The sequence below is a fragment of the Eschrichtius robustus genome, chromosome 3, assembly GCF_028021215.1.
Source record: "Eschrichtius robustus isolate mEscRob2 chromosome 3, mEscRob2.pri, whole genome shotgun sequence".
NCBI lineage: Eukaryota > Metazoa > Chordata > Mammalia > Artiodactyla > Eschrichtiidae > Eschrichtius > Eschrichtius robustus.
This window is the reverse complement of record NC_090826.1, coordinates 184084564-184107571: the sequence shown is the minus strand read 5'-3', so window position 1 is coordinate 184107571 and position 23008 is coordinate 184084564. Positions and strand designations below refer to the sequence as shown.

The window sequence follows — 23008 nt, the reverse complement described above, 5'->3', positions numbered from 1 at the left end:
ATTTATTTATTTATTATTTTTGGCTGTGTTGGGTCTTCATTGCTGTGCGCGGGCTTTCTCTAGTTGCGGCGATCGGGGGCTGCTCTTCGTTGCGGTGCACGGGCTTCTCATTGTGGTGGCTTTTCTTGTTGTGGAGCACGGGCTCTAGGCGTGCGGGCTTCAGTAGATGTGGCACGTGGGCTCAGTAGTTGTGACTCGTGGACCCTAGAGCGCAGGCTCAGTAGTTGTGGTGCACGGGCTTAGTTGCTCTGCGGCATGTGGGATCTTCCCGGACCAGGGCTCGAATCCATGTCCCCTGCATTGGCTGGCGGATTCTTAACCATTGCTCCACCAGGGAAGTCCTCTAATTCCTCTTTATGTGAATTATTATGTGTGCTAGATAGGCGTCTTGTAAAAGATCATGTATTTCATTATTTTTTGGTATATTTATCTATTGACGGAAGAGCAAAAGTAAGAAATAACTACTTACATGTAGTTACTAATATAGGTATTACATAGTTTGCGTTTTACATGTTTGTGAAGTGATGTTATTTTGAAAATGGAGACAAGCATTTCTTCCCATTTCTTCTGAAACAGAATCTTAGGAAACCTCAGAAGTTATGGAGAAATCTTTAGAAAGTTAGGAAACTGATGGATGAAAGGAGGTACTGAAGTGATTGCATCTAATTTCTTGCCGTAGATGTTTTATCAACAGGACACGTAGCATTTTGGTTTGCCAAGTTTTAATGAGGTGCTTTTAAGAAGTAATTAGTTGGTCTCCAAGATTATAATTACACCATCCCTATAATGTTTAACATGAAGCTGATTTATGAATAACGATGAGTTAAACAATACTTGATAAAAAGAAACTGAGAATTGGCATAATAATGAAAAATTCTGAATACATGTACATATTTCAGTTTTACAACACACTATAACCACTGTTTCATCCACAAGTAGGATATGCCAGTTTTCCTTCCTGACAGGTTGTTCGAAATGTATGATTTGGTGTCCTTCGATAATATCCACGTTTACACGTAAATTCAACAGTGTCATCTGTTTTAGAATAAAGTTTTTTATCACGTCTCCATTTTAACTGGATGTTATGTTTTTTCATAATTTCTTCTGAAATTACACATGCATCTGAAGTTAAAACAAAATAAACATAAACCGTTAAGTGGTATACAAATATTTTCCACAGAATTTCAGGCTTTCAAGTAGAATCTCCTGCTCTGGTCCAAAACTTCCTTCTCAAAACCTTTTACAAACCAACTCATTGAAAATCCAGTATGTAGTTTCCATCATTTTAAACAGTTAATGTTGTAAGAATGAGGTACTATTTTTAGTGTAATAATTAAATGTTATAATCAAAGATTCATAATGTCAGTTATCATATGAAGAGCTTTCATTAAGGAATCTTTTGTTGCTATTGTTGCTTGAACAGGAAATTTTCAAACTTTATTTCCACACATATTATTTTTTGGTAGTCAGGCATGCCACAGAATGGTTGGTAGTTAATCCATGAAAATTCTATTATAAACAGCTAAACATCATACTCAGTACACCGATTTTCCCAGGATCCACAAGAAGATTGAAATATTTACCTAAGCACTTTGGTGGTTCTGACCACTCTCCATTCTGACATACTACGTGTCTGTTTCCCTGAAGTTCATAGTAGGACTGGCATTGGTACTCAACTATCGATCCTGGAGGATATACTGGTGCCGGGAATGAGGTAGTGTCTCCGTTGTCTATTGGTGGGGGAGGCCCACATTTTCCTTGAGAGTCTAAAAAATATGTTGTTTGATTTATTTAAAGAGAAAAAAAAGAAAAAGAAATCCCACGGTTTAAAATAAAAAGATAAAAATGTAGCCTAATATGTAATAACCAGGCTTGTGATTTCTGATGACAGAAGTGATTTATTGAAGAAATTTTAATCACTTAAATGAAAAGGCACATTTTTAAGTCCCTAGTTTTACCCCACATGAAAGTACACATAATACATTAACAAATATGTCTGCTTTGCAGTGTTCTGGTATTAAAACATATTTTCTTAGTGAATATATGATGGACAGATGGATAGCTAAGATAAAAAAAATTATCCTTGTATACAACATACAGCAGTGTCTATTGAATCTCTAGTCATATTTATTGATTTTCATTTTTATTACAAAACGAACATTAGCCCCATCAGCTGCTTTTATAAAAGTCAAAGAATTACAGATTTCAATAGTGGGAGAGGGAATGCTGTCTTCCTTTTCTGAACAAGATGAGGTAGAAATATTTCTGCTTATTGCATCTGCCCTGTATTCTTTCTGCTAACTAAAAATCCTGAACATATTATAATAAACCAACTCAGGAGACTGTGAAAGATGTAGAGAAGACATTAATCTGGTTAGAGACATTGGGATTCAAGGAATTACACTCCAGAGACTTGTTTGGGTTTTCCTTTTCCCTTCTTTGTATCCGGGATGGACCACTGAGCCTGCAACCCAGAAATGATAGCAAGTTCAGAAAGAAAAAAAAAAAAAAACAGTCCCAAGAAGCACTTGGTCTCTTTAAGCAAAGTCCCAGGAAAGTATCAGCATAGTAAGACAGAAACAGTTTTTACAATCCTGACTTTCTCGAGAAATACACCATAGAACCTAAGACCAACCCTTCCCCGCCTTGATCAGCAGGGGCCAAGTGAGGAGTCCAGACTTCCACCCACATGGTGAGGGGACAAGACACCTCTCCCCTTTCTCCAGGAGTCAGTGGAGGCCAGGTGGGACCCCTGGACTTGCACCCTGCATGGCAGTAAGGGAGGTCTGATAAATAAAAGATTTCAATAAAATCCTTAATCTCAAAACATAATACCCAAAATGTCCAGAATACGGTTGATCATCACTCATCATACCAAGGATGAGGAAAACCTCAAAAGAGAAAAAACAATCAAAAGAAGACAACACTGAGATGACATACATATTGAAATTATTGGACAATGGTTTTTAAAAATCCAGTCAAATTTGATAGAACTGGAAAATAGAGTAATATAATTTTTTTAAAGAACACACTGGATAGGCTCAATAATACATTGCAGATGGCAGAAGGATAAATAAACTTGACTATAGGCTAACTTTGAAAAGAGTCATGTACCAAAATGTTCATTGCAGCTCTATTTACAATAGCCAGGACATGGAAGCAACTGAAGTGTCCATCAACAGATGAATGGATAAAGAAGATGTGGCACATATATACAATGGAATATTACTCAGCCATAAAAAGGAATGAAACTGGGTTATTTGTAATGAGGTGGATGGACCTAGAGACTGTCATGCAGAGTGAAGTAACTCAGAAAGAGAAAAACAAATACCATATGCTAACACATATATATGGAATCTAAAAAAAAAAAAAAAAAAGGTCATGAAGAACCTAGGGGCAAGATGCGAATAAAGATGCAGACTTACTAGAAAATGAACTTGAGGATACGGGGAGGGGGAAGGGGAAGCTGTGACAAAGTGAGAGAGTAGCATTGACATATATACACTACCAAATGTAAAATAGATAACTAGTGGGAAGCAGCTGCATAGCACAGAGAGATCAGCTCGGTGTTTTGTGACCACCTAGAGGGGTGGGATAGGGAGGGTGGGAGGGAGGGAGATGTAAGAGGGAAGAGATACGGAGACATATGTATATGTATAACTGATTCACTTTGTTATAAAGCAGAAACTAACACACCATTGTAAAGCAATTATACTCCAATAAAGATGTTAAAAAAATTAAAAAGAAAAAAAAAGAAAATAGACTGAAAAGAAAATGGACAGAGCTTCAGGAACCCATGGGAAAATAGCAAAAGATTGGAGACCCAGAAAATGAAAAGAAAGGGGATGAGATGAAAAAAAATGTAAAAATAATGGTTGAAAATTTCTGAAATAGGGCATAAGGCACACATCTACATAATAAAACAGCTGAGTGAATTCCAAACAGGATAAAACCAAAGAAATTAATGTCAAGATACATCAAAATCAAATTGCTGGAAATTAAAGAAAAAGAAAAAAATCTCAAAAGAGCTAGATAGATATTATGCAATACTTATATGGAAAAAGGATTAAAAAAACTGGTAGGATTTTCATCCATGACCATAGATCCAGAAAGAAGTGACATCATTTTTTCAGTGCTGGAAGAAAAGAATTGTCAACCCGAAATTCTATATCGAGTGAAGTATATTTTAGGATTAAAGGGAGAAAGAAAGACATTCCCAGACAAAGGAAAACTGAGAGAATTTGTCTCTAGCAGACCTATACCTAAAGAATTGCTAAAGCAATTTTTCAAATATAAAGGAAACTAGAAAAGGGATTGAGACTTTAGGAAGGAAGAAAAAACAATGGAATTGATTTTTAAAAGTAAGGGTAAATATAATAAGAATATCTTTTCCCTAATGATTTTGTTAAATTATGTGTAAAATTATGTCATTTGATATGTTGCTCAATGTATATAGAGAGAATACTAAAGACATTTATGTTAAAATATGGGGAGATAAAAAGAATCTAAATGGAAGTAAGGTTTCCACATTTCACCTGAAGTGGTAAAATGTCAATCCAAGTAGGGAGTGATAAGCCGCTTATGTGTATCTTAATATTTGGAGCAACCACTAATAAAAACATGCCAAGACATATACTCCAAAGCAATGCAGATGTATAAAAATTAAGTTATTTATAATGTTCAAAAATCCACAGGGAAGACAAGAAAAGGAAATGGGGATGAGAAACTGAGGAAACACACACAAAACAAATAATAAAATTGCTGACATTGTCTCTGTTATGTTAATAGATATTTTCAATGTAAATAGCCTTAATATATCAGTGAAAAGACTGAAAATGGCAGGGTGGACACATAAACGAGATTAATCTATATGCTGTCTACAAGAAAATCACTCCAAACATGAAAACATGTTCAAGTGGAAGACTGCAAAAAATACATACCAGGAAAAAGTTAACTTGAAAAACTATAAGTGGCTAATATATTTCTTGGTTTGGATTCCCTTACTTCCTGAACTCTAAACACTGAAGTGTCCCAGGACCAAGTTCTCAGACTTTTTTTTTTTATATGTACACTAATTCCCTGAATGAGTTCAGCTAGTAACATACCTTTAAATATCATGAATATGCTGAAGATGCCCAAATTTAAGTCACATTCTGTGATCAGGCCCTGGCTGCCTGTATTCCATGTCTCTAAGTGGAATTTCTTGGGCTGTCAAATGTACTTATGGTATCGTCAACACATTTATTCACCAGGAAGTAACTGAATGTCTTAATATTTAAGATAAGAAATGTTCCAAGATTCCAACTGTTCAAATCTGGTCAACTCTTTCATACAATAAATATGTCAGATTACTTATTCAGTCCGCAAAAGACCTGGATTTTAAGCACCTTCATTTTTATTTGCAACAAAAAAATTCCATAAGAACTACTTCATTATACATTTATATCAACATATTTTGTCCCTAATATATTCTCTAAAATTGGGGGGGGTGGCGGTGTAAGATACTCTACCTTTGCATTGAGGTGGTTTTGTCCAAGTTCCATTTAAACACATCACATCTACCGCCCCAAAAAGGTCATAAGGCCTGATGCATTCGTAAAGTACTCTCTCACCATTTTGATATCTAGACCTCTCTTTTTGTATAATAGCATTTTCCACTTTGGGTGGATTCACACAGGAAACATCTAGATAGAAAGAAAAATAGTATCTCTAATATAATGATCATTATGAACAGCAAGCTAACAAGGGGGGTGTCACATATATTCCATGGTCATTTAAAATCAAGAGTTAATCTGTCATGAAAGACTGTTAATTTTAATAAATTTACATGTAAGTTTGAGGATAAGGAGATAAAGCAATATTTTTTAGTACAAATTAAGCTTCTGTATCTTAAATCTCTCCCCCATCCTTCACTAGACGGTTGATACACATTTTTTAGGCCAGTGAAAATGAAAGCTTTTCTGGACATCTCTTTCTGAGTTTAGTAAAATAAGTGTTATAAATTATATAAATTCAAAATGAACTTATAAACCATAAGAAGATCATAATAAAAGATCATTTGACATCAGGATTCGGTTTATAGTCATCCTGTTTATGAACTGTAACTTTAGGCCCTTAGGAAAATAAACACATTAGGTACTTCTTTAAAGACTTGATCAAGAGTTAGCACACTTTGAAGAATACCGTAGTTGAAAGAAGAAGATGATTAATTAAAAGATCCAAACAAAGATCTGGAAAAAATAACAGAAAAATAAATGTATGTATTTATTAAAATGTTCTTTAATAATATATTTTTGCAAATGCTTCCGTATACAACAATGAGTAATGTGTAATTCATCAGTGAGATTCAGGAGGATGTAAAGTACAATATGCTGTAGCTATGGTTCCTAAACTGAAATGTGCATAGAATCCCTTGGGAATCTTTAAAACAGTTTCAGGGTTCCATCCCCAGAGTTTTTGATAGAACAGGTATGAGTGAGCCTGTGAATCTGTGCTTGCATGTCTGATAATCTTCCAGAATATGCTAAGACTGCTGTGTCAGGGGCTGTGCTTTGAGAATTATTGGGCTACAAGACTGAGCACTTGAGTACACAATTCCATCCCTTTTTATGTTCAGGCATAAACCTTCTTTGACTTGGCCTGAAAATAATCTGTGTCCATTTTATGATGGTAGAGGCACTTTTCTGTATTATGTTACTTAAGATACTTTAATAAATAAAGTTTTAAATTTTACCAAAGTACCTCTGCATGCTGGCCTTCCTATCCATTTGCTCTTAATACACTGTACAGTATTGGCTCCATCCAACTGATAATATTGTAGACATTTAAAAGCCACCTGTTCTCCTGACCTATATGATTTCTTCTTCCGGTCTATGCGTACAGCATCATTAAAGCTGGGTACGTTAAAACAATCTGTGTCTGAAAAAAAAAAAAGTATTTGTTTAGTACGTCTTTAAAAATAATAGTGGCCAATAATTATATTCTAGAAAAATAGATATGTACATATCAAACTAATGAATACTGTACAATATTTCTCTTACAACTTAAAACAAATGTTAGAAGTCTTGACTTAGTTACATTGAATGTGTCTATATTCATCAAAACTATAACATGGGAATGGTGCTATTCAAAGAGACAGGGATGCCTTTGATGCTTGAGACCGTACTTCTCACATTTAAATTATTTTTCCCCATCACAGGTCACCTACATTATGGATGTGTTTCTTTTTTTTGCTTCTATCAAAATCTGTTCCCTTGAATTATGTCAAATATCTTAGAAAATTGTATATTATAAAGAAATAATTGATAAAGTAACAGTAAATTGAGTGCTGATAAGACTGATGAGCAGGGGCCAGCTATGTTATAGGAACAGAGACCAGAAGTCTGAGAATGTGTATCAGAGGATGTCCAAAGTGTACACAAGACGATGTGATAGTGAGATAATTTAGTTCATGAATCAAACTTTTATTATTACTAGGGTTATTAATTCTCTACCAGAATCCAGAACTTTCCAAAGACACCTTGTTTAGTTCTAGAATTACAGCTTAGTTTCATACTTGTGCCATTTATGTCCTGAATTAAAGATATTTATCAGCCTTAGAATAAAATGAAATATACTATACTTATGCATTCTGGTGGAAGGGACCATTTTTCTCCTAAACATCTTATAGATGCAGGTCCATCGATCCCAAAACCTTCATCACAGTTGTATATAACTTCTTCTCCATGTTGGTAACTGTCTTTCTCATTAGATACAACACCATGCTGAATCAAAGGTGGAAATCCACAAGGAAGTCCTAGGAATAAATGAAAGAACGATTTCATGTTTCACTAACTCTGAAATTTAATTTGATGTACTGCTAGCCATATTTGGTAGTTTTACTTGAAAATAATAAATGATTATACAGGAACTTCCATCACATTGCAGAGAAGTGCACAAAGGCACCCAAAAATCACCATTCTGGTGTGTTTCCAGCTATCCACTTGAACAAGAACCTGAAACTAAAAATACCAATATATTTATGAAAGAGACTATCAGTGCATCTCTAAGCAATTATGATTAATAAAAGAAAACACACTGAGACTTCATCATCTTAAGAAAAGTACTATATATTGTAAGACATCAAAAGGGACATTGTAGGAAGAACATAAGTTTTTTTGAAAAAACTTGGTGGCAACGCATACACTGAAACTTATATGAATAAGTAGGAATATAAATAGGTTTAACTATATGAATAGGTAGGTTTACTTTTTTTACACATACAGTGTTAATACAAAAGAAAGTGTCAGATTTAAAAGTGATTCTATACTGAACTGATGAAATTAACAGAAAATGAATATACAAAAATTGATTAAATGTATAAAAATATAAATTATATATTAATACATAAATGACCTATAAATATATAAATAATTGATATATTTAGGAATCTAAAGGATTCTGTTCCATGACTTTGATGATAATTGATTAGTAAAGAATGGTACTGAAAATAGAATTTTGGTTTGCATACTGTCCTCACCTACACAATGAGGTGGAGAACTCCACTTTCCCATGTGGCATGTTATCACATTTTCTTCGGATATCCTGAAACCATCTTCACAGGTATAACTTAACTTGGTGCCATGCGCATAAAGCTTGGGTGCAAATGTTTCTCTCCTTTCTTCTGCAGAGCTAGATGATTTAATCGTTCCATGGTCTACTTGAGGTGGTTGAGAACATGGAAGTTTTTCTACATGAAAAACAGAGATCAAAGGGTAAAGTATAAGTATAATGTTTAAATTAAAAATACATTAAAATAAGAATAATTTGAACAAGTTAAGGAATTTTAAAGCTGAAAAATATTTGAAACTTGCAAGGTATTTGTCTCCATAAACACTATGCTACTATCCACTTGTTCAGTATGCCCCTTCATCCTTTTTAAAAATTTATCTTTATTGAAATATATTTGATGTATAATAGTATGTTAGGGAGAGGAGTCAAGATGGTGGACCAGGAGGACACGGAATTCACGTCTCCTCACAACTAGGGCACCTACCAGGCACCAGTGGGGGACCACGGACACCTAAGGGGACGGGAGGAACCCCCAGCAACCAGGTAGGACGTGGGTCATGGGGGGAGTGAGGGGGGAGGAGAAGTGGAGGTGGGACGGGACTGGCGCCCCTGAGGGGTGGCTGGGGGAGGGGAAGGGATCCCTTGCCCAAAGGGGGAAATTGGGGAACCATTGGGAGGGCAGAGGATCAAAAGGGAGCGTGGCCAGGTTTCCCCTGCCCTCTTGGGCCTCCAGGAGGCTACTGAGATCCCGGGCCTGATCCTCTGCCCACCTAGGCCCCCTCCAGCTGTGCAGGTCCTGAGAGAGTGGGAGGGTGGGAAGGGGGAGCAAAAGTAAAGGCTGGACCTCTGGGACTGGCACCCCTGAGGGGCGGCTTGGGGAGGGGAGGAGTTCCTACACCCAGCGAGACCCACCAACAGTCAGGGGTCCAGCAGGAATGGGGGAGACTCTGGGGGAGACGTGGGGGGACACAGAGGAATGGAAGGGAACGGGGCCAGCACTTTCCCTGTCCACTTAGGCACTGAGGAGCCTGTTGGGCTCCCGGGCCTAATCCACTGCCTTCGGAGCCTCCCTCCTGCAGCTCAGAGCCCAAGCCCCGCCCCTTCACCCCATCCAGGGCCCTACCTCTATAATTGGAGACCCCCTCTGAGACCCCCCTCCAACCACGCTGGGCCTAAATCCAACCCACACACACTCACCCAGGGCCTTACCTCCAAACTCTGGAACTCCACACTCCATAGGCAGTCCTTTAGACTTGCTGTCTCTCTGCTTCCACTTGAATGATGCCCTGCCTAGGCCCCACCCCCAAGGCCTTTTCTGGCTGCATGGGTCCTGGGCCTACGCTCCGCCCCATGCTCAAACATCAGCCTCCCTGCCTAGGTCCCACTCCACCTTAAACCCCACCCCTGCCTAAGTTCCATCTCTGCCTAGACACCTACCCCCCATAGCCAAGGTTTTTTCTTTTTCTTTTTTCTTTTTTTCTTCCTTTCTTTTTTTTTTCTTTTTTCTTTTTTCCTCTTGTAGATTGGGCTTCTGTTTTACCTTGTTGCTGATTCATTTATATTTTTATTTTTTCCAATAAATCTTTTATTTTTCTAATTTTATTTTATTCTTTATACTTTGTTATTGTTCTGCTCCTTTTGGCTTGTTCCCCGCCCTCCCCCCCTTTTTCTTTCTGTTGTGGTTTTGTTTTACTTTATTGCAGTTGTTTCAATTGTATTTTTATTTTTCCTAATATAGTTTTTATCTTTCTAATTTTATGCTGATTTTTAGTCTTTGTTATTGTACTGCTCCTTTCTTTTATCTTTTTCCTTTTTTTTTTTTTGCCTTGCCATGTGGCTTGCAGGATCTTGGTTCCCAGGCCAGACGTTGGGCCCGAGCTCCTGTGGTGGGAGCTCTGAGTCCAAAACTCTGAATAACAGAGAACCTCAGACCCCAGGGAACATTAATCGGAATGAGGCCTCCCAGAGGTCCTCATCTTGGCACCAAGACCTGGCTCTATCCAACTGCCTGCAAACTCCAGTGCTGGATGCCTCAGGCCAAATAGCCAGTGAGACAGGAATACAGCCCCACCCATCAAAAAAAAAAAAAAAAAAAAGAAGCGACAAAAAGTTATGTTACAGATGAAGGAGAAAGGTAAAAACCTATAAGACCAAATAAGTGAAGACGAAAGAGGCAATCTACCTGAAAAAGAATTCAGAGTAATGATAATAAAGATGATCCAATATCTTGGGCACAGAATGGAGAAAATACAAGAAACATTTAACAAGGATCTAGAAGAACTAAAGAGCAAACAAACAGTGATGAACAACACAATAACTGAAATTAAAAATACTCTAGAAGGAAGCAATAGCAGAATAACTGAAGCAGAAGAACAGATAAGTGACCTGGAAGATAAAATGGTGGAAATAACTGCAGCAGAGCAGAATAAAGACAAAAGAATGAAGAGAATTGCAGACAGTCTCAGAGATCTCTGGGGCAACATTAAATGCACCAATATTGGAATTATAGGGGTCCCAGAAGAAGAAGAGAAAAAGAAAGGTTCTGAGAAAATATTTGAAGAGACTATAGTCAAAAACTCAATCAAGTCCAGGAAGCACAGAGAATCCCATACAGGATAAACCCAAAGAGAAACACACTGAGACACATATTAATCAAAGTATCAAAAATTAAATACAAAGAAAAAATATTAAAAGCAGCAAGGGAAAAATAACAAATAACATACAAGGGAATCCCCATAAGGTTAACAGCTGATCTTTCAGCAGAAACTCTGCAAGCCAGAAGGGAGTGGCAGAACATATTTAAAATGATGAAAGGGAAAAACCTACAACCAAGATTACCTGCCAAGGATCTCACTCAGATTCAATGGAGAAATCAAAAGCTTTACCAACAAGCAAACGCTAAGAGAATTCAGCACCACAAACCAGCTTTACAACAAATGCTAAAGGAACTTCTCTAAGCAGGAAACACAAGAGAAGAGAAAGACCCACAGAAACAAACCCAAATCAATTAAGAAAGTGGTAATAGGAACATACATATCAATAATCACCTTGAATGTAAATGGATTAAATGCTCCAACCAAAAAACACAGACTGGCTGAATGGATACAGAAACAAGACCTGTATATATGCTGTCCACAAGAAACCCACTTCAGACCTAGAGACACATACAGACTGAAAGTGAGGGGATGGAAAAAGATATTCCATGCAAATAGAAATCAAAAGAAAGCTGCAGTAGCAATATTAATATCAGATAAAATAGACTTTAAAATAAAGACAGTTACAAGAGATAAGGAAGGACACTACATAATAATGATCAAGGGATCAATCCAAGAAGACAACGTAACAATTATAAATATTTATGCACCCAACATAAGAGCACCTCAATACATAAGGCAAATGCTAACAGCCATAAAAGGAGAAATCGACCGTAACACAATAATAGTGGGGGAAATAACATCCCACTTACACCAATGGACAGGTCATCCAGACAGAAAATAAATAACGGAACACAAGCTTTAAATGACACAATAGACCAGGCAGACTTAATTGATATTTTTAGTACATTCCACCCAAAAGCAGAAGAATACATTTTCTTCTCAAGTGCACATGGAACACTCTCCAGAATAGATCACATCTTGGGTCACAAATCAAGCCTTGGAAAATTTAAGAAAATTGAAATCATATCAAGCATCATTTATGACCACAACGCTATGAGATAAGAAATCAACTACAGGACAAAAACAGTAAAAAACACAAATACATGGAGGCTAAACAGTGCACTGCTAAATAATCAAGAGATCACTGAAGAAATCAAAGAGGAAATCAAAAAATCCCTAGAAACAAATGACAACAAAAACATGAGGATCCAAAGCCTACGGGACTCAGCAAAAGCAGTTCTAAGAGGGAAGATCATAGCAATTCAAGCTCACCTCAAGAAACAAGAAAAAACTCAAATGAACAATCTAACCTTACACCTAAAGCAACAAGAAAAAGAACAAAGAAAACCCAAAGTTAGGAGAAGGAAAGAAATCATAAAGATCAGAGCAGAAATAAATGAAATAGAAACAAAGAAAACAATAGCAAAGATGAATAAAACTAAAAGCTGGTTCTTTAAGAAGATAAACAAAATTGATAAACTGTTAGCCAGACTTATCACAAAAAAAAGATAGAGGACTCAAATCAATAAAATTAGAAATGAAAAAGGAGAAGTTACAACAGACACTGCAGAAATACAAAGTATCCTAAGAGACTACTACAAGCAACTCTATGCCAATAAAATGGACAACCTGGAAGAAACGGACAAATTCTTGGAAAAGTAAAACCTTCCAAGACTGAACCAGAAAGAATTAGAAAATATAAACACACCAATCACAGGTAATGAAATTGAAACTGTAATCGATAATTTCCAACAAACAAAAGTCCAGGACCAGATGGTTTCACAGGAAAATTCTATCAAACATTTGGAGAAGAGTTAACACCTATCCTTCTCAAACTCTTCCAAAAAATTGTAGAGGGAGGAACAATCCCAAACTCGTTCTACAAGGCCACCAGCACCCTGATACCAAAACCAGACAAAGATATCACAAAAAAAGAAAATTATAGACCAATATCACTGATGAACATAGGTTCAAAAATCCTCAACAAAATACTAGCAAACAGAATCCAACAACACATAAAAGGATCATACAGGGCTTCCCTGGTGGTGCAGTGGTTGAGAATCTGCCTGCCAATGCAGGGGACATGGGCTCGAGCCCTGGTCTGGGAAGATCCCACATGCCGCGGAGCAACTAGGCCCGTGAGCCACAACTACTGAGCCTGCGCGTCTGGAGCCTGTGCTCCGCAACAAGAGATGCCGCGATAGTGAGAGGCCCGCGCACCGCGATGAAGAGTGGCCCCCACTCGCCGCAACTAGAGAAAGCCCTCGCACAGAAATGAAGACCCAACACAGCCATAAATAATAAAATAAATAAATAAATAAATAAATAAATAAATAAATAAATAAATAAATAAATACCATTCCCTTAAAAAAAAAAAAACAAGAATCTGGGTAATAAAATAAAGTCTAAACTTTTTTTTTTAAAAAAAGGATCATACACCATGATCAACTGGGATTTATCCCAGGGATGCAAGGATTCTTCAATATATGCAAAACAATCAATGTGATACACCATATTAACAAACTAAAGAATAAAAACCATATGACCATCTCAATAGATGCAGACAGAGCTTTGACAAAATTCAACACCCATTTATGATAAAAACTCTACAGAGAGTGGGCATAGTGGGAACCTACCTCAACATAGTGAAGGCCATGTACGACAAACCCACAGCAAACATCACTCTCAATGGTGAAAAACTGAAAGCATTTCCTCTAAGATCAGGAACAAGACAAGGATGTCTACTCTCGCCACTATTATTCAACATAGTATTGGAAGTCCTAGCCATGGCAATCAGAGAAGAAAAAGAAATAAAAGGAATACAAATTGGAAAAGAAGAAGTAAAACAGTCACTGTTTGCAGATGACATGATACTATACAAAGAAAATCCTAAAGATGCCACCAGAAAACTACTAGAACTAATCAATGAATTTGGTAAGGTTTCAGGATACAAAATTAATGCACAGAAATCTCTGACCTTCCTATACACTAACAACGAAAGATCAGAAAGTGAAATTAAGGAAACAATCCCATTTACCATTGCAACAAAAAGAATAATATGTCTAGGAATAAACCTACCTAAGGAGGCAAAAGACCGATACTCAGAAAACTATAAAACACTGATGAAAGAAATCAAAGATAACATAAACAGATGGAGAGGTATACCATGCTCCTGGATTGGAAGAATCCATATTGTGAAAATGACTATATAACTCAAAGCAATCTGCAGGTTCAGTGCAATCCCTATCAAATTACCAATGGCATTTTTCATAGAACTAAAGAAAGAAATTTTACAATTTGTATGGAAACACAAAGGACCCCTAGTGGCCAAAGCAGTCTTAGGAAAGAGAAACTGAGCTGGAGGAATCAGGCTCTCTGACTTCAGACTATACTACAAAGCTACAGTAATCAAGATGGTATGGTAGTGGCACAAAAACATAAATATAGATCAATGGAACAGGACTGAAAGTCCAGAGATAAACCCATGCACATATGGTCACCTTATCTTTGACAAAGGAGACAAGAATAAACAATGGAGAAAAGTCGGCCTCTTCAATAAGTGGTGCTGGGGAAAATGGACAGCTGCATGTAAAAGAATTAAATTAGAACACGTCCTAACACCATACACAAAAATAAACTCAAAATGTTTTAAGGACCTAAATGTGAAGCCAGACACTATAAAACTCTTAGAGGAAGACATAGGCAGAGCACTCTATGACATAAATCACAGCAAGCTCCTTTTTGACCCACCTCCTAGAGTAAGGGAAATAAAAGCAAAAATAAACAAATGGGACCTAATGAAACTTAGAAACTTTTGCACAGCAAAGGAAACCATAAACAAGACAAGAAGACAGCCCTCAGAATGGGAGAAGATATTTGCAAACGAAGCAACTGACAAGGGATTGATCTCCAAAATTTACAAGCAACTCATGCAGCTCAGTATCACAAAGACAAACCACCCAGTCCAAAAATGGGTGGAAGACCTAAATAGACATTTCTCTGTAGAAGACATGCAGATGGTCAACAAATACATGAAAAGATACTCAATATTACTAATCGTTGGAGAGATGCAAATCAAAACCACGGTGATGGTCAGAATGGCCATCATCAAAAAATCTAGAAACAATAAGGGGCTTCCCTGGTAGCACAGTGGTTAGGAATCTGCCTGTGAATGCAGGGGACACGGGTTTGATCCCTGGTCCGGGAGGATCCCACATGCCGTGGAGCAACTAAGTCCATGTGCCACAACTACTGAGCCTGCGCTCTAGAGCCCACGAGCCACAACTACTGAAGCCCGCATGCCTAGAGCCCGTGTTCCACAACAAGAGAAGCCACTGCAATGAGAAGCCTGCACACTGCAATGAAGAGTAGCCCCTGCTCGCCGCAACTAGCAAAAGCCCGTGCACAGCAACGAAGACCCAATGCAGCCAAAAATAAATAAATAAAATAAATAAATTTAAAACAAAACAAAAAAACAATAAATGCTGGAGAGGGTGTGGAGAAAAGGGAATCCTCTTGCACTGTTGGTGGGAATGTAAATTGATACAGCCACTATGGAAGACAGTATGGAAGTTCCTTAAAAAACTAAAAATGGAACTACCATATGACCCACTACTGGGCATATACCCTGAGAAGACCATAATTTGAAGAGATACGTGTACCACAATGTTCATTGCAGCACTATTTACAAAAGCCAGGACATGGAACCAACCTAAATATCCATCAACAGATGAATGGATAAAGAAGATGTGACACATATATACAATGGAATATTACTCAGCCATAAGAAGAACGAAATTGAATTATTTGTAGTGAGGTGGACGGCCTTAGAATCTGTCATACAGAGTGAAGTAAGTCAGAAAGAGAAAAACAAATACCGTATGTTAATGTATATATATGGAACTTAAAGAAGTGGTACTGATGAACCTAGTGGCAGGGCAGGAACAAGGACGCACAAGTAGAGAATGGACTTGAGAGCATGGGGGTGGGGGGAGGTTGAGATGAAGTGAGAGAGTGGCATGGACATATATACACTACCAAATGTAAAATAGATAGCTAGTGGGAAGCAGCCGCATAGCACAGGGAGATCAGCTCGGTGTTTTGTGACATCCTAGAGGGGTGGGATAGGGAGGGTGGCAGGAAGGTTTGGGAGGGAGGGGATATGGGGATGCGTGTATACATGTGGCTGATTCACTTTGTTGTATGGTAGAAACTAGCACAACATTGTAAAGCATTTATACTCCAATAAAGGTGTGAAAAAAATAAATTAAAAAAATATTGTGTTAGTTTCAGGTCTACTACATAATGACTTGACTTTTACACATATTATGAAATGACCAGCAGGATGTCTAATAGCAATCTGTCCCTATACAAAGTTATTATAATATCATTGACCATATTCCTTATGCTGAATACACATCCCCCTGGCTTCTTTAGAGTCTACGTATATGTGAGACCATGTGGCATTTGTCTTTTTCTATCTGACTTATTTTACTTAACCATAATACACCCTAGATCCATCCATGTTGTTGCAAATGGAAATGTGTCATTTTTATGGCTCCGTAATAGTTCATTCTGTGTGTATATATAAAACATCTTCTTAATCCACTCCTCTATCAATGGACACTTAGGTTGATTCCAAACCTTGGCTATTGTAAGTAATGCTGCAATGAACATTGGAGTGCATATATCTTTTCAAATGTTTCTGGTTCCTTTGAATAAATACCCAGAAGTGGAATTGCCAGATCATATGGCAGTTCTATTTTTAGTTTTTTAAGGAAACTCCATACTCTTTTCCATAGTGGCTGCACCAATCTACAATCGCACCAACAGTGCACAAAGATTTCCTTTTCTCCACATCCTCGCCAACACTTGATATTGTCTTTTTGATGACAGCCATTAAGACAGGTGTGAAGGGACATTTCACTGTGGTTGTGACATGCATTTGCCTGACTTTTAATGATGTTGAGCCTCTCCTCATGTGTCTGTTGGCCATCTGTATGTCTTCTTTGGAAAACATGTCTATTCAGGTCCTCTGCCCATTTTCTAGTTGAGTTATTTGTTTTTCTGATGTTGGTTGCATTAATTATTTGTATAGTTTGAATATTAACCCCTTAATGGATATATCCTTTGCAAATATCTTCTTACATTCAGTAGGCTGCCTCTTTCATTTTATTGATCGTTTTCTTTGCTGTGGAAAAGCTTTCTTATTTTATGCAGTCCCGTTTGCTTATTTTTGCTTTTGTTTCCCTTGCCTGAGGAGACGTATCCAAAAAAAAACCAAAAAAAACAAAATATTGCTAAAACTGATGTCAAAGAGCATACTGCCTTTGTTTTCTTCTAGAAGTTTTATGGATTCAAGAGTTACAATTAAGTCTTTAATTCATTTTCATTTTATTTTTGTATATTGTGTGAGAAAGTAGCCCAGCTTGATTCTTTTGCATGTAACTTTCCTATTTTCCCAACACCATTTACAGAGGCAATCATTTCCCCATGATGTTCTTGCCTCCTTTGTCATAGATTAATTGACCATATAAATGTGGGTATATTACTGGGCTCTCTAATCTGTTCCATAGATCTATGTGTCTGTTTTTGTGCCAATGCCATTCTATTTTGATTACTCTAGCTTTGTAGTATAGTCTGAAGTCAGGGAGCCTGATTCCTCCAGCTCCATTTTTCTTTCTCAAGATTGCTTTGGCTATTTGTGGTCTTTTGTGCTTCCTTACAAATAAAAAAAAAAATTGTTCTAATTCTGTGAAAAATGCCATTGGTAATTTAATAAGGATTGCATTGAATCTGTAGATTGTTTTCAGTAGCATGGTCATTTTAACAATATAAATTCTTCCAATTCGTGAACATGATATCTTTCCATTTGTTTTGTCATCTTCAATTTATTTCATCAATTTCTTATAGTTTTCAGAGTACAAGTCTTTTATCTCCTTGGTTAGATTTATTCCTAGCTATTTTATTCTTTTTGATGCAATTGTAAATGGGATTGCTTTCTTGATTTCTCCCTCTAAAACTTTGTTGTTCGGGCATAGAAATGCAACATATTTCTGTATATTAATTTTATACCCTGCAACATTAATGAATTCATTTATTAGTTCTAATAGTTTTTGGTGGTGTTTTTCTATGTATAGTATCATGCTATCTACAGATAGTGATAGTTTTACTTCTTCCTTTCCAATTTGAATTCCTTTTATTTCTTTTCTTGTTTGATTGCTGTGTCTAGGACTTCCAATACTATGTTGAGTAAAAGTGGAGAGAGTGGGCATCCTTGTCTTGTTCCTGGTTTAGAGGAAATGCTTTCAGCTTTTCACCGTTGAGTATGACATTGGCTGGACGTTTGTCATATATGGCCTTTATTATGTTTAGGTATGTTTCCCCTCTACCCACTTCACTGAGAGATTTAACATAAATAGATATTAAATTTTGTCAAGAGCTTTTTCTGCATCTATTGAGATAATCATATCATTTTTATTCTTCAATTTGTTGATGTATATCACATTGATTTGCAGATATTGAAACATACTTGAATCCCTCTGAAAAGTCCCACTTGATCATGGTGTATGATCCTTTTAATGTATTGTTGAATTTGGTTTGCTAATATTTGATTGAAGATTTTTACACCTAAGTTCACCAGTGATATTGGCCTGTAATTTTCTTTTTTTGCACCATCTTTGGTTTTGGTCTCAGGGTGATGCTGAACTTGCAGAATAAGTTCAGAAGTGTTCTTCCTCTTCAAATTTTTTGGAATATTTTGAGAAGAATAGGTGTTAACTCTTTTGTAAATGGTAGAATTCACCTGTGAATCTGTCTGGTCCTGGATTTTTGTTTCTTGGGTTTTAAAATTACTGATTCAATTTTAATTGGTAATCAGTCTGTTCATATTTTCTATATGTCTCCTGATTTATATTTGAGAAATTGTGCATTACATGGAATTTATCAATTTTTCTTGGTTGTGCATTTTATTGGTGTGTAATTGTTCATAGTAATCTCTTATGGTTCTTTATACTTCTGTGGTATCAGTTGTAGCTTCTCCTCTTTCATTTCTGATTTTATTGAGTCAGACCCTCATCTCTTTTTCTTGATGAGTCTTTCTAAAGGTTTATCAATTGTGTTTATCTTTTCAAATGACTAGCTCTTAGTCTCATTGATATTTTCTATTGTTTTTTTAAGCCTCTATTTCATTCATTGCTCTTCTGTATTTATTATTTCTTTCCTTCTACTAACTTTGGGTTTTGTTTACTCTTCGTTTTCTAGTTTCTTTAGGTCTAAGGTTAGATTATTTACTTGGGATTTTTCTTCTTTCCTGAGGTAGGCCTGTATCACTATAAACTTCTCTCTTAGAATTGCTTTTGCTGAGTCCCATAGATGTTGGACCATTGTTTTTTCATTTTCATTTGTCTTCAAGTATTTTTCTTAATATCCTCTTTGATTTCTTCAGTGACCCCTTGGTTGTTTTGTAGCATATTGTTTAACCTCTAACTGTTTGCACTTTTGGGTTTTTTTTCCTGTAGTTGAAGTCTAGTCTCATACATTTGTGGTCAGAAAAGATGCTGGCTATGATTTCAATGTTCTTAACTTTCTTTTGTGGCCAAGATGTAATCTATCCTGGAGAATGTTCCATGTGCACTTGAAAAGAATGTTTATCTGATGGTTTTGGATGGAATGTTCTATATATGTTTAGTAAGTCCATCCGACCTAAAGTTTAAGTCCAATGTTTCTTCACTGGATTTAAACTTGATTTTCTGTCTGGATGACCTGTCCTTAAACGTAACTGGGAAGTTAAAGTCCTCTACTATTGTTTTGTTGCTGTCTATTTCTCTGTATGTGTTTGTTAGTATTTTCTTTATGTACTTAGGTGATTCTATGTTGGGTGCATATATATTTAAAATTGTTGCATAATCTCGTTGGATTGGTCCCTTTCTCACTATATAATGTTTTCTTTGTCTCTTGTTTCAGTCTCTGTTTTAAAGTCTATTTTGTCTGATATAAATTTTGCTACCCCAGATTTGTGTTTATTTCTATTTTCATGAAATGCTTTTCTCCATTCCCTCACGTTCAGTCTGAGTGTTTCTTTAGATCTGAAATGAGTGATTATAGGCAGCATATATATGCGTCTTTTTTTTTAAAAATCAATTCAGCCAGTCTATGTCTTTTGATTGGAGCATTTTGGTTCATTTATATTTAAAGTAATTATAGATAGGTAAGTACCTATTGCCATTTTGTTAATTGTTTTTTGGTTGTGTTTGTAATTCTTTTTTGTTCCTTTCTTCTGTTCTCTCTTCCTTTGTGATTTAACGACTATCTTTAGTGTTATGTTTGGATTACTTTCTTTTGTGTGTGTGGATCTATTATAGATTTTTTGTTTTGTTGTTACTATTAGATTCATATATAACAACCTATATTCATATGTGGTTATAAGTTGATAGTCTCTTAAGTTCAAACACATTCTAACAACCCTGCATTTCTATTCCCCACCTCATATTTTACATCCTTTTGTTTTATGTTTCTATTAACTACTTATTGTGGATACAGAGGATTTTACTATTTTTGTCTTTTAACCTTCCTACTAGCACCTACTACCTTTACTGTATGTTTGCTTTTACCGTTAAGATTTTTTTCTTTTGTAATTTTCTTATTTCTAGTTGTGGTCTTTACTTTTCCTCTTAGAAAGTCCCTTTAGCATTTCTTGTAAAGTCATTTTAGTGCTGCTGAACTCTTTTATCATTTGCTTATCTGTAAAACTGTTGATCCATCCTTTGATAGCCTTGCTCGATACAGTCATCTTGGTTGTAAGTTTTTTCCTTTCATCACTTTGTGTATGTTCTGCCACTCCCTTATGGCGTGCAAAGTTTCTGCAGAAAAATCTGCTAATAGTCTTAGAGGAGTCCTCTTGTATGTACCTAATGGCTTTTCTCTTACTACTTTTAAGATTCTCTCTTTATTTTTAATTTTTGCCATTTAAATGATAATATGTCTTGGTGTGGTCCTCTTTGAGTAAATGTTGGTTGGGACTTTCTGATTTCCAAACCTGGAAGTCTGTTTCTGTCTTGTTAGAATGTTTCAGTTATTATTTCTTCAAATACGTTCTCTGTTTCTCTCTATCTCTCTTTATTTGGGATCCCTATAATGAAAATGTTACTATACTCGGTGTTGTTGCAGATGTCCCTTAAGCTATCCTCATTTTTTTAAAATTCTTTTTTCTCTTTCCTGTGCTGTTTGGGTGGTTTCCACTACCCTGTCTTGCAGATCACTGATCCATTCTTCTGAATCCTCTAATCTGCTGTTGACTCCCTCTGGTGTAATTTTTCATTTCAGCTGCTGTATTCTTCAGTTCTGTTTAGCTCTTCCTTATATTTTCTACCTTTTTCTTAAAATTCTCACTGTTTTCATCCATTCTTCTCCAGAGTTCATTGAGCATTGTTATGGTCATTACCTTGAACTCTATTGGGCATACTGCTTATCTCCACTTTGTTTAGAGTTTTTTCTGAGATTTTGTCTTGCTCCTTCATTTGGAATGTATTTCTCTGTCTCCTCATTTTGCCTAATTCTCTGTATTTATATGTGTGAGGCATGTTCCTGATCTTGGAGGAGTGACCTTATGTAGGAAAAGTCTACGGGACCCAGCAGCATGCTCCCCTCTGTAGGATCTATACACCAGATCTATATGCTATAAGGGTGCCCATCTGTTGTAGCAAGGCCAATTGGGTGCACTGGTAGGTGGGGCTGGCCCCCCACCTGGTTGGCTACCATACTCTGCCTCATGCAGAGGCTGTCAGCCACTGGTGGGCAGGACCAAGTCCTGGGGCAGCTGGCTGCAGGACCCAAGGGTACCTGGGCTGGTGCTGTCCCACCCAGGAACAGGGCCAGGTCCCATTGTAGGAGCTGTGGGGCCTGGTGGGGCCTGGAGTTGGTGCTGTCGTGGGTTGGTAAGCTTCTGGTGCTAATAAGCTATAGGGAGAACTCCAAAGTGGCACTTGTCTCTTATAATGGCTGGCACCAGCATCCATGTCCCCAGTTGCCTCCTGCCTCTCTGGGAGGTTCACAAAGATCAGCAAGTCAGTCTAACCCAGACTTCTTTCTAATTACTGCCTCTGCACTGGGACATGGAGCAAGTGAGAATTTTTGTGTGCCTTTTAAGAACAGAATCTCTGTTTCCTACAGCCCTCTGGCTTTCCTGTACACAAGCTACACTGGTCTTCTAAGTCAGACATGCTGGGGGCTTATCCTCCAAGTGTGTGACTCCCAGGCTGGGCAGCCCAACTGCCCCTTCATTCTTGTCCTTTTGATCATTAGGAATAAAATATGCATAAACATAAATTTTACCTGGTATTTACATAGTAGGCCAAAGATTTTGTCTGTATTTACTTCACACTAGAAGTGAAAGAATGTTCATTAATTTATATACTTAATTGTGATTTACCATTTCAAGATAAAGTGGCATAGAGAGACCTTGACCTTGCTGATCCATACAAAGCTTAGAGGAGTATTAATCTTATTTAAAAGAATGTTATAAAGTAAGTTATGCACTACTGACCAATACAGCGTGGGATTGACTGCCATCTCCCATCCTTGCACACAAGTTCTTCTGCATCTTGAATTAGATAATTTTCTTGACAGAGAATAGATATTTTTTCTCCATCCTGATATGTCACTGTAGTTGTCATATCTCGAGTATTGGGAATCTGAGGTGGGGGTGGGCATGATTGTATTTGTGCTTCTGAAAATATTAAAATTAGATTTCTTGATTAAAAACCATGTTAAAAATATTAAAGGAATAATTTTCAATAAATAGA

At 36.8% G+C, this 23008-nt stretch overlaps 1 protein-coding gene across 1 annotated transcript in view; it reads right to left on the bottom strand.

The window, feature by feature from the left end:
* Positions 1-715: 715 nt before the first annotated feature.
* CFH (complement factor H) overlaps positions 716-23008 on the bottom strand; it is a 98921-nt gene continuing 76628 nt past the window's right edge. The window contains exons 16-22 of the mRNA XM_068541833.1: positions 22750-22932; positions 8519-8728; positions 7622-7795; positions 6742-6918; positions 5511-5684; positions 1584-1766; positions 716-1122 (exon numbers count right to left, since the gene is read on the bottom strand). Of these exons, the coding sequence (XP_068397934.1) occupies positions 926-1122; positions 1584-1766; positions 5511-5684; positions 6742-6918; positions 7622-7795; positions 8519-8728; positions 22750-22932 (1298 nt within the window). The 3' untranslated portion in view covers positions 716-925. The remainder of the gene's footprint in view (positions 1123-1583; positions 1767-5510; positions 5685-6741; positions 6919-7621; positions 7796-8518; positions 8729-22749; positions 22933-23008) is intronic.